This window comes from Macrosteles quadrilineatus, unplaced genomic scaffold, assembly GCF_028750875.1.
Source record: "Macrosteles quadrilineatus isolate MER2022 unplaced genomic scaffold, UCM_ALF_1.0 Scaffold_4__1_contigs__length_99947679, whole genome shotgun sequence".
NCBI classification, from domain to species: domain Eukaryota; kingdom Metazoa; phylum Arthropoda; class Insecta; order Hemiptera; family Cicadellidae; genus Macrosteles; species Macrosteles quadrilineatus.
The window spans coordinates 97,590,146-97,608,801 of record NW_026542597.1 but is presented as its reverse complement, the minus strand read 5'-3'; the positions used below and the strand labels follow the sequence as shown (position 1 = coordinate 97,608,801).

At 35.1% G+C, this 18,656-nt stretch overlaps 3 protein-coding genes across 9 annotated transcripts in view; 2 read left to right on the top strand and 1 right to left on the bottom strand.

Moving 5' to 3' along the window:
* The first annotated feature begins 1,106 nt into the window (after positions 1-1,106).
* Positions 1,107-9,281, top strand: LOC128993182 (uncharacterized). Its single transcript, XM_054416942.1, has 4 exons — positions 1,107-1,221; positions 3,749-3,891; positions 5,599-5,712; positions 7,146-9,281. Exons 1-4 carry the CDS (start codon positions 1,107-1,109, stop codon positions 9,279-9,281), a joined length of 2,508 nt encoding a protein of 835 aa, XP_054272917.1.
* A 250-nt stretch (positions 9,282-9,531) lies between these two features.
* On the bottom strand, positions 9,532-16,542 carry LOC128993181 (THAP domain-containing protein 2-like). The gene is made up of 4 exons (XM_054416941.1): positions 16,472-16,542; positions 16,033-16,270; positions 15,380-15,538; positions 9,532-9,609 (listed from the first exon to the last, which is right to left on the bottom strand). The coding sequence occupies exons 1-4, from the start codon at positions 16,540-16,542 to the stop codon at positions 9,532-9,534; spliced, it is 546 nt and encodes a 181-aa protein (XP_054272916.1).
* Positions 16,543-17,190: 648 nt separating this feature from the next.
* The window catches only part of LOC128991661 (synapse-associated protein of 47 kDa-like), a 58,986-nt gene continuing 57,520 nt past the window's right edge, over positions 17,191-18,656 (top strand). For all 7 annotated transcript variants that reach the window (XR_008490674.1, XM_054414744.1, XM_054414742.1 and 4 more), the window contains exon 1: positions 17,191-17,495. Coding sequence is in view for 6 of the 7 variants with exons in the window: in XM_054414744.1 (XP_054270719.1) it covers positions 17,329-17,495 (167 nt within the window). In the remaining variant the exon portion in view is untranslated. The remainder of the gene's footprint in view (positions 17,496-18,656) is intronic.

Genomic DNA, 18,656 nt, shown 5'->3' with positions numbered 1-18,656 from the left:
TCAATCCATTTTGTAGATCTTAATAAACAAATAATTTAGTATATTGAAGCAGCTTTATTATGGACTTAAAAGTTACGGAGAAGATGAAAAAAATTATTTTTATGGAGAATATTTTGCTTGTTTATAAACATATTTTCCATATTTTGATCAAATTTGGAAAATATATTCACTTCATACTAAACTATCAAAATGTTACAAAAACATATTTATACCCTCCCTGTTGCAGCAAACCTAAGTACTCACTAAACCAATGCTATTTAAATGAGGAATAAATGTGATGTTTTTAAGGAGATATTTTAGAGTAACCCCTATCAGCACATCGAAATTCGCTTAGTCTGCAGGTTTGCTGCAGCGGGGGTTGATATAACGTAATACGAAACATGTCTTTGTTTATGAAAATGTTTTAGTAAAAAATAAATGCAACAAATTGCAATCATTGAGATATATAGCTCAGTGATTGCAATTCGCTTAATCTGCAGATTTGCTGCGGGGGGGAGGGGGGTTTGGGTATTTAAAGTTGAACTGGTTCTTAAACTCAGAAATGCGCCGTCAGTTGCATCGATGTATATAACCTAACTGGATCGCGCTCGGCTGGTAAACGAAAACGGTCCGCCGCCGCCGCGCCGCTCCCCCCACCACAAGTGGGCAACCGCAGTGGGCCATAGCATTGAGGTGAGCGCTTTTTCACATCCAACAGAAGGAGCTACGTCATCGATATGACGTCACTGATCCAGTGGGAGTTATCGAATCGCGATGCGAGAGCGAGGTGCGACTTAACTTTCGACTTGTAATGTTGAATTTACTTTGTTCGGACTTCGAACCATCCCCCCTCCTCCAATCCTAATCCTATTCCATCCACGTGCAGTGCATGTTGTTGGCACTTGGCAGTCTCCATTTAGTGTTGGTTGACTTTTTGGCTTGTTCTACTTAGGCAAACTTAATAATTTAGCAATGTTCTGTTTGGTGAAAAGGCAAATGATGTGCTTTGCTGCGAGTCCTACTATTTGCTTGGTCTGATCCTCCGCACCCCTCCCTCGTTTAATATTTTATGTTTACTATTATCGTTACACTATTTTTACGTTTTAATCAATTTAGGCCTACCTATAATGATTTTTACCAAAGATTTTGATGAGTTCGAAGAACAGTTAAGAGAACACGAAGTTGAAATTTCTTGTAAATACATTCAAATCAAATCTCCACGGACATTTTCTGCAGATAAAGGTAAGAAAAGACAAGTTATTTTTCCATGATATCAATGAAAGGGACAAAGACAAACCCATGTTAACTCAGTAAGTAGGTAGGCTAATGTTAATAAGCTAACTTAGTTCTTTCGAAAAATCGTGCAGTCCTAAGTTTACTCTAAACAGCCTCTAAAAAGGCCTAACTTATTCTGAGCAACTTTTAAGTTAGCCTACCTCTTCCACTTTTGGCGCAAATGGGAAATTGCAAGGGAATTTCCTGCCAAAATCACAATCAAAGACCGTGCGAGCCTGCTAATGTACAGTGCGCCGTGGTGGTTAAATTAGCTTATGCTAACCTGTGGTCTTAACTGCAGTCACAGACCGGGAATTGTCCAGTTTCTTCTTATGAGTGCAACTTATGAGATGAGTACTTAGGCCTACTGCCCGAGTTGGTGTGGAAATAACTTTGATGAGAAAGTAACTTAACTAAATTTTTAGCCTGTGGTTTGGTAACTTTAGCTGTAGCAGACTCCCTCTTAAGTTATACGCAGACTCATCGGGACCGAGGTCAGTCTAGATAACAGTATTCCGGTTAAACCGATGTCCCCAAAAATTTGTTAAAACGGACCTGTTTAAATGCATAGTATATAAATTACAGTGTTTGATTTAAATTTCGGAGTGCATTGTATTTATCTTAGGTAGGTAGGTAGTAGGTTGTGTTTAATAACTGGTCTCATATCTTTCCCATGAGAACAGTCCTTTCAGTACCACCCACTTCCTGCCGATCTAGTCTGTTTAAACCAATGTGCTGATAAAAATTGTCCGGGTAAAGAGATGTCACTTTTACCAAGTGTAACTTAGTCCCTGATTGAAAGGTGTCCGAATAAGAGGGAGTCTACTATAAATATGTTAGGCTATCTTAAGCTAGGCCCTGTGTAATTTGCAGTTATGGTACATTCGAGTAGCCTATTTTAAAGTAGGCTCAAAGCCTAACTATCATAGCCTAACTGATCTTAACTGTCGTGGCGCATTGTACATTAGTGGTATTACTGTCTTGTGTTTTTTGATTGTGATTTTCAGCAGGCAATAAGTCAAATTTGCCGTTTTCGGTAGGTGAGTGCCTGAGGGAAATTATTTTTGACTTGATCCTAATTGTTAGGAAGAGATGGTTTTTTTTATAGGTAAGGTTTGTTGACAAAAACGGGCAGGAGCAAGCTCTTACAATACAAGTTAGGCCTATACAAAGTAGCGTAGGCCTAACTTAAGTGTTAATTAAAGTTTGATTTACTTGTAATATAGCCTAGCTTGTAACAAATTTAAATTCAATTCCTCAATAAATTTTATTGGTTCTTAACCTTTAAACAGATTTAGGCTAGACAAAATGACATGAGAATACTTTTTCATTGATTCTTGATTCCTAGGCTTAATTACTTTACGCCACACTACACTATTTTGACGAACTTCCCACACAAGGATTTAGTCCAGAAAACAGCTGTTTGCCACCAGCTAAATCAAATGGGGTTTTATTAGCCTACGTACTACTGTAGGGCTACTCTAATGAGTTTTACCGGACACCAATCAGCTGATTGTAGGCCTACTGTAGGCTATTTGGTTTGGTGACAATGAGTGTTTATAAACAAAAACATAATACTAAGCCTAGTTATATTTAGTTGGTGGTATTATGGATTTGCACAGGTTTAGTAGTACAGTTGAACCTTGTTTGTACGAACCTCGATAAAACAAATTCCTCGATAAGATGAATTTTTTTAATCCCCTTGACACTTTCATATAGGTCAATGCTAAAAACACCTCTATACAACGTAGTAATTAAGTTAAAAACCTCCATAAGACGAATTTGTTTGTGACATGGGCTAGGACTGATTGACCTAAATATAACAACTTGTACCTAAATATACAACGATTGTTCTTAGCACAATCCTCTACAAGACGAACAAGACCTCCATAAGACGAATTTATCTTAATCTTAACCTCCATAGTACGTAGTTTTCAAAACAAACAACAGCTTGACTCAACATGAAACCCCCACCCATCCCTCCTCCTTCCCCAGTCATTGTTTGGAGAAACCTTGGAGCGAGGAGAAACCTATAAGAAGAATAACAGCAGCATTAAACCTCGATAAAACGACCCTCTTTATTAAGAATACCTCTATAGTACAAATTTGTCCTGTACCCCTTGAAATTTGTCTTATAGAGGTTCAACTGTAAGTTACAGAATATGGCGTAAACTATCGTACGTAACTCGTCCAAAATGTGTATACCAGACTCGTATGGTAATCCCATACTCGACTTTGTCCCGCACGGGTACGACCACACTCGTCCGGTAAACATTTTTTTTCAGGACTAGTAATGTAGGCCTACTATTTCAGATGAAGGTCATATGAAGGCCTAATAAGTTAATTGGCTTTAGTTTGTTAACTTATGACATTACCATCCCTGTACAATAGATGGATGAATAAAGAATTTTGTCTGTTGTCTAATCAATGTAGCATGTAGGTATAACTGTGTTAGATAATACTTTCAACCATCAATGTTTTCAACTTGTTCTAGCTGAGCGTTCTACAAATTCAAGAATACGTTGGGAAAATGGTATACCTTTCGTTATAATTGGAACTAGAGTTTATGGTTGCCATCATGGACGAGACAATAACTTATACCAGAAAAGGAAATATGCAAATGAAAGAGATGTCAAAGTAAGTACTTACTTACGCCTACATATGTTATACTTCAATATGCTATTAGATCATTTTTAGACGTCTAGTAAAAGATTGCACATGGTTGGTTAAGTATCTCTTAACTTACTGTACATACAAAACAGTTTTAGTGTGATCGTTATTAGCGAATTTCCCATAAAGGGGATAAGCTATTAAAGTAAATCTCATGGTAAGACCTGTACATGGGACCGATTTATTTTTTGTTTTGAGGTCCTCAGAGGCAAAAGCACCATCCGTTTAGATTCCTATATATATATATTTATATATAAATGTGTCCGTTAACATGATAACTCTAGCAAAAATGATCCGGTTTTGATGAAATTTGGTATAAACTTGTAAATCTACATTTGTTCGAACGAGTTTGCAAACCAACATCAAGTAACCATGGGAACGGGGTTTTATGGGGTAAAAATTGGGTTTCTCCATTTTTTACCCAAAATAACAAAAATGTTTGCAATTTCTTTTCAAACCATTTTTTAGAGCTTAAAAGAAGAAATAATTTAGTATAATTAAGCGCTGTTGTATGCCTAACGGTTACGGAGAAAATACAAAAAAAGTTTAACTTTAAAATTAACATGAAAATGAAAACTGTTGTAGCTTACTTGTTTATGGATATATGTTAATAAAATTTAGCAAATTTATTTCATCTTATACGCCTGGTCAAAAAACACTTTACCTTCCCTGTAGCAGCAAACCTAAGAACTTGTTACATCTTATGTTACGTTACCTATTTAAATTGGGAAAAAATATGTTTTATTTATGGAAATATTTAAGTAAAAATATAAATCAGACAAGTTGAAATTCGCTTATTCTGTAGGTTTGCTGCAGCGTGGGTATTTTTTTTATAATGGATACCGGGCTATCATTTCCTTTGATTAATCCTTTTGATGGCAAATGTCTTAAAATAAGGTTAACCTAATTAACCTGTTCGCGGCGGCACATCAAATGGCGGGCGTATCGCCAGTGCGGCGCAGCCCTCAGCGCCGAACAAACCCGATTGCCGCGTATGATTGGCTTTCCAATTTTGGTCTGACGAATAGCAAATAACGTGCGAGGATGTCCTGCTTTACAATGAGTGTCGACGTAGTTCGCTAAACACCCACAGATAGCAGCTCTGCTTGAAACGTAGCCGGTCCCATTGGAATTGTATTGCCAAATGAAGGGGAAAAGACGGGACAAAAAGTAGATTTTAAAATTGCCAAACGGGGATTTTAATAACGGGGAAATTTACTACCAACCTACACCACAACAAAATACAGTATACTATTGAGCAGTGCTGTGCGAGATTTCAAGTTTCTAGCTCTAATCCTGGCTTAAAAATAAAATCATTTCGTACTGCATTGCAGCTTGGGAGCGATCTTACCCACCAGGATGGCATTACATGCCGCCGCGAACGTGTTAATAATAACAAAGGGAATTAACAGAAGCTTTGTGACATCCAGTAAGCAATTTATGGTGTAGGCCTACTTATTAGCCTACACCACATTATTTATTTAAACAGTACAATTGGTGTAACCAGTAGGCCTATATATTTAACGATATTCAAAGTACGTAGTACTAAATTAAACCTTTCTGATAGTGAGTTAGTGAGTGATACACAATTTTCCCTTGGTCTGTGTTTTTTTTTTTAGTTAATCATGGAGTACCGGTACAGTTTTGGATTGTAATGGGCTATTATTTTTTTAGGCTTGTGGTGATCATGCCTTTACCAAAAGGTACAACAAGACACAACTTACGAAGAAATTGGATTGTCCCGCCAAAATTTCTGTGTCCAGAATTATTAAGTTCCAGGAATACAAGGTATGATTTTAAATATCTCAATTTGTACTTAATTTTGAAATTAGGCTAATTGATCTCCTTCTGTTGTATATGAAAAAGCGCTCACCGAATTATCTTGAGTATTCTTGTGAGCGGCAGACGAATAACTTATATCTGTCAACCTAACTTTCCCCTTGTTTTAGCGAATTTCCCATAGAGGGAATAAGCTATTACCGTAGTATCATGGTAAGACCTGTACCTGGGACTGATTTACTTATTCGTTTTGAGGTCCCTAGAGGCCAAAAACGCCATCTGTTCAAATTTGTATATATATATATATATATATATAATATGTGTCCTTTAGCACGATAACTCGAGCTAAAATGATTCGATTTTGATGAAATTTGGTGTAAACTTACATTTTTATTCAAACAAGTTTGCAAACCAGCTTGATCGGACTATAGGGAACGGGGAAATTCGCTTAGCCTGTAGATATGCTGCGACGGGGGTATTGTTTTAGCGAATTTCCCATATAGGGAATAAGCTATTACCGTAGTACTCATGGTAAGACCTGGACGCGGGACCGTTTTTTTTTTTCGTTTTGAGGTCCCTAGAGGCCAAAAACACCATCCGTTCAAATTCATATATATATATTTATATATATATATATGTGTCCGTCAGCACGATAACTCGAGCAAAAATGATCCGATTTTGATGAAATTTGGTACAAACGTGTAAACCTACGTCTATTCGAACGAGTTCGCGATCCAGCATGATCGGACCATGGGAACGGGTGTTTACGGGGGGTTTTATGGGGTAAAAATAGGTTTTTCCCAATTTTGACCCAAAAAACATAAAATTTAGCAATTAATTTCCAAACCATTTTGTAGAGCTTCAAAAAACAAATAATTTAGTATATTGAAGCGTTATTATGCGCCTAATGGTTACGGAGAAAATTCCATAAGATTGTAAATTTAAAATTCCAATGTTATTCTTATGGAGAAAGAGTAAACTGTTGTAGTTTGCTTGTTTACGAACATATTTTGATCAAATTTGGAAAATGTTTTTATTTCTTACTAACTATTAACATTTTACAAAAAAAAACAGTTTTACCCTCCCTGATGCAGCAAACCTAAGTACTTGTTAAACTTATTCTATTTAAATCGGGAATAAATTTTATATTTTTAAGTAGACATTTCAGTGTAAATCCAATCAGTCAAATGGAAATTCGCTTAGTCTGCAGGTTTGCTGCGGCGGGGGTATTTTATTTTTCGATAATCAAAACCTGAAAATAAAGTAAATCTAGACTACTCAGTTCCGCCCCCATGTCCTCATCCCCAATTCCCACCAAGTCTTCCACTAAGTAAAGACTGTTCTTCAGGTTAACAAATGCATCCCATTCCATACTATTTTTTTCAATGTTAAAGAAACTTTTTACCGGTATCCGTTTTTAAGTTTGTGAAATATATTTTCAGGTATTGGAGTCAGCTGGCGAGTATGCAAAAAAGAAGATATCCCAGCTGATTAAAGAGAAAATTTCCAATGAAGACTTTGGCGAAGAGAGCTATATATTTAGGTTTCCAACTTCTTCTGACCACAAATTTCATTTAATGGGAGACAGTGCAGCAGTTAATGAGCCGATTGATGTAAGAGTAAGAGAGCAGATTGTTAAACTCATTCATAAGGGAGAAAGAGACTCGTATGTCATTTCAAAGCTTATAAACGAATTCGTAGAAAGAGAGCTGAATCAAAGTGATAGATTGAGGAGAAGATTTTTCCCAGACATAAAAGCTGTCAGGAAAATTGTTTCGTCAGAAAAAATAAAGTTAAGAAAAAGTATCATCGACCAGGAAGAGACTGAGATGTTAAGCAAAAATTTAGACACTGCCAAATATAATGTATTTTTTAGGCCTAGCGCTTATTCAGTTCAGGCAGGGGAGAATTTGTGCTCTGAAGATGAAGAGACTCAGGATTGCACCAGTGATTTATTGTTCGTAGTTCAAACTAAAGAAATGCAAGCACTTTATAGAAAGTATGGTGGTAATACGGTGATGCTTGATGCTACTTACAAAACATGCAAGTATGCAGTTCCACTTTATTTCTTAGTAGTGGAAACCAATGTGAATTATCAGGTTGTTGCTGTCCTAATAACACAATATGAATCAGCTAGTGCCATTACTGAAGCATTGACTATAGTTAGAAACTGGAGCCCAGACGTTAAGCCCAATTATGCCATGGTGGATTTTGCTTATGAGGAAATAAATGCCCTCCAAAGTGTGTTTCCTAACATTAAAGTCTATATATGCAGCTTTCATCGCGAACAGGCTTGGAACAGGTGGTTTTCAAGGTCTAATAATTCAGATATTCCAAGAAACGAAGCCTTGATTTACCTCAGAAGAATTGCAAATGCACCAACAATTCAAGCCATGGAAGAAGCAATCAATGCGTTGAAGTCTTGGCTTCCCTATGAAACCACTCCTCTGAAGGACTATTTTGAAAATACTTGGATGAAAGAGGTTGAAAGATGGGCAATAGCTTACAAGCCTGATGATATGTACGTCAACACTAACAACGGTGTTGAACGACTAAATAAGGAATTAAAGTATAACTACTTGACAGGGCTCAGATCATGTACACTTTCTGAGATGATAAGTGTTATATTGAAGGAGTTTTTACCAGAAAGATATTTGGCGTATGTGAGAGAAAACTTGAAGCTGTCATCATTATCTAAAAAGTACGACCAATCAATTCCATCTTACCTCCATGGTAGGCCCAAATGGTTTATTGACCACGTTATCACAAAAATAGATCTGGCCAGTCAATGTGATGCAAAAATTTCAGTTATTTCTGAAAATAAGTTTCAAGTGTTTTCTACATCAAGGGATGAGTTGTATGAAGTGAAATTCGATAAAACCACGATGAGTAGCAGCTGCACTTGTGCCAGTTTTAAGAAGGAGAGGCTTGTATGTAAGCACGTGATAATGGTTGGAAACAAAATTCCAGAATGGAGCTTGGAGAATATCCATACCTGGTTATTGAGAAACCCATTGTTTTGTATTGACGAATCATTAATTGCTCCTAAAGACACAACATCGGGTAGTCCTTTGGTTGGAGGAGAAGATGATGAAAACATTGCTCCAAGATCTTCTCTACAAGACAAAAACCTGGAATACAAGGAACTAACATTAAGAGGAAGCAGAAGGCGTCAGTTAATAAACAACTTTGGCTCTGCAAACCGAACACTTCAGTCACTTCTTTGGTATGTCGACGAAGAGACGATACTCTCTGTTAACAAGAAGATGCGGGATCTCATAAGAGAAACTAAAGGAAAAGTGTCTACTGACAAAAAAAGTAACATACCCATAGAGCCTTGTTCAGCAAAACAAACTTGTCGCAAAACTAAGAAGACAATCTACAAAAATATTTCCCGTCACCAAAAAAAGAGTCATATCGGACGAGTTGGGGTTTTTGCAGATACTTTGAAAGCTGCAAGAAATATTGCAATCAATTGTGCCAACCAGCCTGAAGAAAGGAATTTAAAAAGGAAATTTGTAGTAAAAATAAATTCCAAAGTTGAAGCACTTAAAAAGAGAAGAGTAACTGAAAACTAGCTGAAAGTTTTGTTGATAGGGTCTCATGAAATAGGGCCAAAAAATCACTAATTTCACTTGGTTAGTCTAACCTCTTTTTCCACTAAGCAATGTTTTAATTTTGTTATCTTGTACATCCAAAACCTCTAATATTTTGGTTATTGTTTTGTGATTAGGATTTTATTATTTCTGATAGGCCTAGTGAAAGGGCTTGGTTCTCAAACTATGGGTACTGGAGCAATTTTGGTGAGTTGCTGATAATATTTTTGTATCAGGACCCGTAATTTTTCAATACCGAGACGATCTGGTAAGCACCAGTATTGTAACCAACTGATAGCAAGGGGTAGAGCTGTACATTACAATATTTTTAGTATATTCACAATTTAACCTGATTTACGTGTTATAAGTAGCCTATGTATTTTGTTAGCTTCATACTAGGAATCTAAATTTACTAAGGTAATTGTTTGGGTAATTTGTATTCAATATTTTAATGTGTGGAAATCAATACTAGTTTTGGGATTTTTCAGGCGTGAATAACGCTCTAATTTGCGATAACATAAAATATTTTCTGACCAAATATTACAAATATAGTCAACTAGGCAAAAGGGCTAACCTAGCCTATTTGTCTTTTGGATGAATCTAAAGATGACATGAAGATATAATCATGATGATACCGCTAACACAGGACATGATTCTGATGTCACCGAGATTGTCGGAGATGATCACATCAGTGCCGCGATTTTGGAACATAAGTTATTGTGGATTTGAGATAAATGCATAATAAACTAAATTTACATCTTGTTAAAACTAGTGTTTTGTATTAAGATCAACAGGAAAGTTTTGTTAAATGGTGGACAATTAACTTCTTATCTAACACTTATGACAGTGTTTGATTTAAAAGAGGTTTCCGACATTACAATTCCAAGATTTTTTCCAATGAGTTCCGAAGAAAGTATTCACTAATATTACAGATTCTTCAATAATTATTATCTTTTTTAAATACTAGATACCAATAGGATATATTTTTTTAGCTAGAAGCGAAGTAGGATACATAATTGTACTGGAGTGAAAAATAAATGCCTATGATGTGGAAAACGCTCAACACATAAGTCAGTTAACAGTTTTACATATTACTCTACAAGTCTCTTATATATAGTAGGCCTAGTAGTTCTAAGTATGTTATGATTTTCAAATTATAGTGTTGTTTCTCAAATAGTGTTTTAGTCTAGATTATGTACATAAAACATCATCTTCTCAGTGTACCTACATGATCATGTTAATAAATTTATGATAGTAAATAATTATAGCCTACTAATATCATATTGTAGGTGGGTCTCAAAATAAATGCTAAGGTGGTCGTTAGGTCGCCAGGCCAACAAGTTTGAGAACTGACACATTATAATAGTGCAACAGATGGTATAGGTTATTGGCTAAAGCTATTTAGTACTCTTTACTGTTAATGTTTGTAAATAGGCCCATTTATAATATTGACAATGTGTAACTAAGTATTATGTCTACTGGTGTGTGCTTATTAAGGGTAGACTTCCGTATCTGTTGGCACAAACAACCGAATGAAAATATTGATTATTTGATTGTTTCATTCCATTTATCGTTTTGTTAGTTAGGTTAGGTTAACCTTACCTAACTAACCAAACGATATATCAAATAATCGATAGGCATATATTGATCGATATTTTAATTCGGTTGTTTGTGTCAACAGATATGGAAGTCTACCCCTTATTAACATTACGGTTACATGAGTTTTGTATGACAACTTATTACTATGAAACATTTTGTGTCAGTAGAATATGTAACCAGTTACTTTGTCCACTTCTACTGAGACATGTTGACCTGTTAATATTTGTTTTGAAAATTAACTGTGATTACATTTTTTATAATAAATGTGTGATGACAATCAAAATAAAAGCTGGAATTTTGGTATATTGTGTGTTTAAATCAGCTTCAAATGACCACTTACCCATGATATTTAGGCTGCACTTTACTTTAGGTCCTACACTCGTTCGAATGAAAATATTGATCGATATATTGATTGTTCGCTAAGTTATATCGTTTGGTTAGTTAGGTAAGGTTCAAACGGTCTATCGAATGAAACAATCGAATAATCGATATTTTCATTCGAATGAGTGTAGGAGCTAAAGTAAAGTGCAGCCGATATTTAGGCTAAGACTTATGCTGTTTGCTACTAGGAGGGCCTAATATTGAAGTGTAACGAGACAGGTGTTCCACCATAGACAATATTAGGCTACGCTACAACTTGTAGATCAATCAATTATCAATTATTTAAGATGGGGACGCATAGTTATTAAATCAATAAGCGTAAAAGAGGATGTTGGTTTATATATAGATATATATTTGCCAGTGATAAACTCAGACACCCCTGGACTGATGCATTAAATTTTCATTACTTAAATTTAATCCATTCATGAGTAGTCAAAAGTTGTTCTTAGCTAATGAGTTAGGTAGTTATTAATTCAAAACAAACATTTTTTGGCTCCTTATGAAGGTACCTCATAAGTCATTACGCCTATAGGGCGAGGCCATTATAGACATACAAGTGCAGGCAGCACAAGGTTATGCCATAGAAGGAGATTGTCTATAATTATTATGATTCCGTTCCTAATAAGAGTTGGGAAGTGGGAAGACCTAGGCCTACACAACCTACATAACAAATCTTGACTTAACTCTATCAATGTGATATTCTCACCAACATCAAAAATAAAAATCGAGTAATTTAAGTTACTTATTTTTCCATAATGACTGTAGGCCCAATATTATGAAACCCAAATCATAAAACATCCGACGATAAGTTTGGTAAGATACAATCAAATATGATGGTAGATCTGTATTATAAATAATTAAGTAATATTAACGACAAACAAGTTTAATTTTATCTGCATTTAGTACAAGGGATATTTATATTACAGGAAACAAGCATTAACTTAAGCAATGATCTTGAGTGGTTGTGCGTTATGGTTATAGATTAGTTAGGTTAGTGTAAGGGTAGCCTGGTAGCCATTGCATGCATTGATCACTTTCTCTGACATATCGGATGATCGATCGCTGTCGCTGGTTTAAACAATCGAATGTCGGATTCGATAACTCCCACTGAATCAGTGACGTCATATCGATGACGTAGCTCCTTCTGTTGGATGTGAAAAAGCGCTCACCTAGCATTGAAGTAGCATTGTGACCGCCGACACATCGCACTTTTTTACTTCCTTATTGTCACCAAAATGTTTAAATGAATTTCTCTTTTCGTTTATGGTATTGTATGTAATTTTTTCTCATAGGTACATTATCTAAACTATAATATAGGGACCCGGAACACATATTTAAAATTGAACTTTCTTGTTGGTAGTCTTGGATTTATAACACAGTTTTGATGTTATGTATATGCATCGATATGGATTATTTTATTCAGTCAGTTGGGTTATATAGTACATCAGTTGACGTTAAATTATATTATATAACATTAATTGTTCACTCTCACAGTAGTGAGAAAAACTTCAGTAGGCCTACCGGTATTGAACTCCCAAGTGTAGAATAATCAAAGGAAATAAAACTTAACTTTTGTAGTTCTGATATAACTTTAATTAATCTAACCAAAAAAACAACTTTTACAAATAGAAATCATTTGCTAGACAACAATCATACATTTGAAAGATTTTCAATATTTTGCTAGACGTGGCTAAACAAAATAAGTTTATTTAGTTTCTGCCGAACGCCGAGGTTTGAAACATTTACTTTTTAAGGTTTTTTCTTTTGACACTTTATGACAATATACTTTAGAAAACAACATGCTTATCATTTTAATGAGCATTAGATCATGATTGTCTTCACCAAGATCTCCGTTTGATTTGTGGCCTCGGAATACATTGCCAGCAAACATCCTTGATGCCAAAGCACATATATTATAGGCATTCATTTTAGCCCAGTTGGTTGAAGCAAAACTTCTGAATTGATTAAACAAAAACTTTATAATCTTAAACACATCTGACGAGGCTCTGACTAGTTTACCCCTGTTTACATGATCTGTAAAATGTGTATATGGGCTTAAGTTGTGTTCGTCATCAATCAATAGATTTATACATTCCTCACATTCTATTTTATTTATGATTTTCCTTGTCACAAAACCACATATATAGTACAATGCATTGTCCTTAAATGTGCTATTAGTATCCTCGTAAAGATTAATCAAAAGTTCAAAGTCGTCGTCGTTGTCCTCGGTTTCATTACTATGCAACCGCGCTGCTTCTCCAAAGCTCATGACCGAATTTTGATGGTGTTCGTCAAAAACCAAACAATTCCCCTTTGCAGAAGGCTGGATACTGTTACGGAACATAAGTTTTCTCAAGGCCCACTGAAATTGCTTTACATTTGGGTTGTTATTATTTCCTCCTCTAGCTCGTATACATGAAAATAACAACTCCAGGTGGTCCTGAGAAAATTTATAAGTTAGTATGTAATTCAATTTGAGATCAATTAGTAGTTTATCAATTAAAATGCCAATTGTGTTGATGTTAGTAATGAAACCGAGAGCAAATGTCTTTCTAGGGTGTTCTAAGATGGGGACGTTTTCAATTTTTAAACTTTTTAAATAGTTTAAACTTTTGTCTAAGATCATCTTAATGTACATAAGGTTTTCTTTCTTTATGGGGGATTTGAAATTTTTCCCAAACGGGTCTCTACTATTGAAAATGTCAAATAACTGGTCAATTATTCTAATGAAATCTATGGTTGGTTTACAACCTACAAAATTGGGATGTTCCTTCATTAACAAAAATTGTAAAGCATCAGCAACGCCAGAGCTCAACGTTTGAGCTGCAATTTTTACATTCATTTTTCTGTTTTTATAGCATATATGCTTGTCAGACAACTTGTTAGCCAATGATAATCCTTCATCATTTTGCAAAGAATTAAGATTTTGTATATACTTAAAACTAACATTTCCATCATCTGTCTGAATGGTACCTTTGTCCGCCAAAGTATTTCTGGCTAATTTCAGCATGTGACATGCATCTAACATGACACAAATCTTATGAGATACGCCATTACACTTAACAAAGAAATAAGGTTTCTCAGGCAATTGGCATCCCAACTTTTTCACAGCTGTTATATTGGAACTGGCACCATCGAATGTTACATTATGGACGATAACTCCAATTTCTAGCAACTTCGATACACACATGTTAACTAACTTAGACAAAATATCGGAACCTATTTTATCACTGAGAAAATAGCCTACTGCACATTTAAAATTACCTGTTAGTGAAACGACTTGAAAAACTAAAGCTTCAGAAGCTAAGGTTTCGGATTCACCAACATTTACTTCATTGCCAAGGTTAACATAACCGAAATTCTTCCCTAAATTATGGTCAAAAATTACTTGCTTCCTGATGCTCATGGCATCAAATGTAAGATTTACATTCTTTAAAAAAGGCTTTGATTCCAAGTTTGCTTTTAAATAATTCAATACCTCCTCCAAAAAACCAGGCAGGCAGTTGAAACTTGCAATCCATTTCCTCAGTGTTGCAGGGTGAGGCAATAGAAAGTTATTTTTTCTGAGAAATGAATATGCCTTTGGTGAATAAAAATACATGGTCAAAGCAAATTCTTTCATTTTATCTGAAAAATTTCTGCAGTTCCTAGCATTCTTATTCTTAATACTATGTACAATTAAGTCAAGAGGAAACCCAGAAAACTTATCTTCTAATAGTTCTAACAGTCTATCTGGAGCATTAATTTTTTTCTTTAATAAAATAATCACATCTTTCATTGTTTTTATCTTCTTTTCTCTCCTCTTTAACCGTTGTTGTAGAATCTTGATTTTCCGTCGAAGTAAATTTTTGGTTGGTGTTTGTGGCGTCTAAAAATATTAAAATTAAGAGTTAAATTAAAGTATTAGGCATTAAGATAATCAGATAACGTGCTAAGAGCTTCCATGTTGTTTCTATGGTTAATATGTTCATTGATGAAGATTCGTATAGACGTAAATTTTAATACAAAAGACGTATGACTAAACAAAGTTATCGACTTTATATTAACTAAGTGTTGAATCTTTGTATATTCTACCCTACTTTCTAAAAAAAACCCCTTACCTGTTTGTTCGTAATACTAATGCACTGGATTTCATCTGGTTTTTCACATGATGGAATGATAATTGATGTACTAGGAGAGGAATCGTCATGTTTCGGCAACAAAGCAGTTGGTGTCTGGATATCATCAGATACACAGATGTCATCAGATACACAGATGTCCTGTAAATAGCCTATATTAATCATGTGGTAATAGGTAAACATTATAATGTTTATCAACATAAACACATAATGGTCACAGTGAAACTGGCAAAACCTAATCTATAACAACAAACTATTTATAGCTTATAATAGCACTTACACTCATTTTAATCTTTATTTTGATTGTCCTAGTAGTAAAACATGTGTTATTTTCATTTCGTCCTAGTGAAATGTTTCTTATTAATTTTCAAACAGCATGACCTCCAATAAAATGTGTGGCTATCGTAGATTTATCGATAGTAAACTTTCATCGTAAAATCCATTACAGGGCAATCCCTACTTAATTTACGTGTTCTTTTGTACTTTGTTATCATCACCACTTTATGAACAATGATTGTATTTTGGATATTTTACATTTCTATGTAAGGAAATAAATTAGGCTACAAACATTTTGTATATCTACGATTTCACCTAAAAAGTATCACAGTTCATGAATGTCATGATGTTATAATTACCTGTTTTTTAATTATAATCCTTCTTTTCTTTGGTGGTGCTGAAGCTAGATGAGGAGGGAAGTCGAATACTGATGGCACAGCGTCAGGTTTTAACAATTCAAAATTGCTGTTTGGTCGGATTTGAAATTGGTCCTGGGTAAAATGTAAACTGCATATACGGGCATGCTTGGAAGGGTTGAAGTTTTTCCTTTTTGTTGCAGATATCCATTTACTTCGCAGCTCAGGATCTTTCGGAAAGCTAAAAAAACGTATTCAATCAGAGACTTAACAAGATATGCTTATTTTGTGGAAATAAAATATTTAATCTATTTGACAAAATTAAATACAGGTTTTTACTGTGTACTTAATCTTAAATATTTTTCAACACAGCATTCTAATGACCTATGCTAATGCCACGAAACTATAAATAGTATAAACTATACAAGAGAACAGTACTTACTTGTAAAAGGATATTCCCGATCCCTTTTTGGCACTTTTGTTGCAGTTGAATGCGACACACCTCTGTGGCATGATGTAGAACTTTCATTAGACATAACAAAAAATACCACCACTAACATCACGAGTACGACAGTGATTACATGGGATGTAAACAGTGCAGTCAACGCACGAGACAGTCGCCGGCGCCGCGTGGTTGCCCACCAGTGGTGGGGGGAGCCTACTCTGCGCCGGCTCGTTTTCAGCGCTGTGCTCTCGTGGCAGGGCGCGATCCAGTTAGGTTATATACATCGATGGTCAGTTGTCATAAAATCATAAACCAAACACGTTGATATTCGAACTGATACTGTACGAAAACGAAACAAAGTAAAATGAAATGAAATGAAACGAAATGCTTTATTTTCCATTAGGCATGAAATGCAATAGGCATCGTCAGAACAAATAACAATATACAAATTTTCATAAAAATTAAAACTAAAATGCAAAAATCACACAGCAAACAAATCTATCTATAAAATATATGCTGAGACTTAACTATCGAATCGATTGGAATATTGTTGTAGCGATATTGCGTGTGTCGCGATACAAACATTTTACAACTATCGATAAAACGATGAACCGAATGACAGCCAACTTTCTCACTGTCACACTGTGTAGTCGAATAGTCAAAGTCAATACTCTTCTTCAAACTCAATACAAAAGGCAGTTGTTGGTGGATTGGAACTTAGTTCGTGTTGTGGTTGTGCGGAGTGGACCAAGTGCGCAAACAGCTGACGGTCATTTGACGTTTGTGTCATGAGGATGATTCATTGAGTGTTATTAGTTTAGTGTTTACTGTTAATTAAATTTCAGATTTTCATTATGTTTTCGGGGTTATCAAATCAAGTGAGTAGTTGGATGGGCAGTGGGGGGAAAAAACCAGATGAAGAAATTCCAAACCCAAATCCAGAAGAACAGCAACCAGTATCTTCTTCCCCTGTTGTTGACAAATCTCTTGGTGGCTTAGAATCAGATCAGAAAGATTCAAGGTATTGCACTTTAAAGATTTATATGCTTACCCTTCCTTACTCTCACACAACCTAGGCCTAGACCCTCATCATGAAAGTCCATCATAGTTAGGCTAGGTGTAGGTCTAGTACCCAAGTTAAACCATTTAAGGTTTCGATTGATTGAATTACCTAACCACTCATAATTAATTGACATAACCTAGTTAGTGGCTGCACTTTACGTTAGGCCCTACGCTCATTCGATTGAAAATATCGATCGATATATTGATTAATCGATTGTTTCATTCGATATATCGTTTGGTTAGTTAGGTAAGGTTAATCTAACCTAACTAACCGACTGATATACTTACCAAATGAAACAATTGAATAATCGATACTTTCCTTCGAATGAGTGTAGGACCTAAAGTAAAGTGCAGCCTAGTTAGCCCCTCATTAATCAGGAACGTTAGTTTGCAGTTTGTTGAACAAAATTCAGTATTGTCCATTTCCATATACCCTAGCAGCTAAGTAGTTCATCAGCTGCTGTTAAACACTGCTTAACTTAGTAGGGCAATCGTGCAACCAATGTCAAAGTCACAGCTTGATTAAGTAATGGTATTACAGTAGAACCTCTTTGTAATCCGAACCCCCGTAATCCAAACGCCTCATTAATGTACTCTAGGCCTATACACGGTACAGTAGTTCTCTATTGTAAGCCTATAGGCCTACTGTATTTAAAGTAAACAGTTTACTTAACAATAGCTAAAATGTCCGGCTAAAATGGATTTTAATTGTTACGGGAAAAGTGAAAAATGCTTTATAAAGTAAAATACAGTGTTTATTTGTTAGGCCTACAGTAGTAAACATAGTGAATAAACAGTTACCCGTAACTGTTTATTCACTTATTTATTATTAAGTGAAAAATGCTTTATAAAGTAAAATACAGTGTTTATTTGTTAGGCCTACATAAATTTATACTGTAGGCCTAACAAATAAACACTGTATTATACTTTATAAAGCATTTTTCACTTTTCCCGTAACAATTAAAATCCATTTTAGCCGGACATTTTAGCTATTGTTATGTAAAAACAACAATATGATCTGTTATCTGAACTATTCAATAGTACGAACTACCCCCGGTCCCAAATAGTTCGGATTAAAGAGGTTCTACTGTATTCAGTTATGTCTTGGTTTTTGATTGTA

Excerpts from the sequence above, each read along its gene's own strand:
- LOC128993182 (XM_054416942.1), top strand. The coding sequence starts at position 1,107 with ATGATTTTTACCAAAGATTTTGATGAGTTCGAAGAACAGTTAAGAGAA. Across the intron at positions 1,222-3,748 it reads GACATTTTCTGCAGATAAAG|CTGAGCGTTCTACAAATTCA; the intron begins GTAAGAAAAGAC and ends AACTTGTTCTAG. Across the intron at positions 5,713-7,145 it reads TTAAGTTCCAGGAATACAAG|GTATTGGAGTCAGCTGGCGA; the intron begins GTATGATTTTAA and ends ATATATTTTCAG.
- LOC128993181 (XM_054416941.1), bottom strand. The coding sequence starts at position 16,542 with ATGCCACAGAGGTGTGTCGCATTCAACTGCAACAAAAGTGCCAAAAAG. Across the intron at positions 16,271-16,471 it reads TCGGGAATATCCTTTTACAA|CTTTCCGAAAGATCCTGAGC; the intron begins GTAAGTACTGTT and ends ACGTTTTTTTAG. Across the intron at positions 15,539-16,032 it reads GGATTATAATTAAAAAACAG|GACATCTGTGTATCTGATGA; the intron begins GTAATTATAACA and ends GGCTATTTACAG.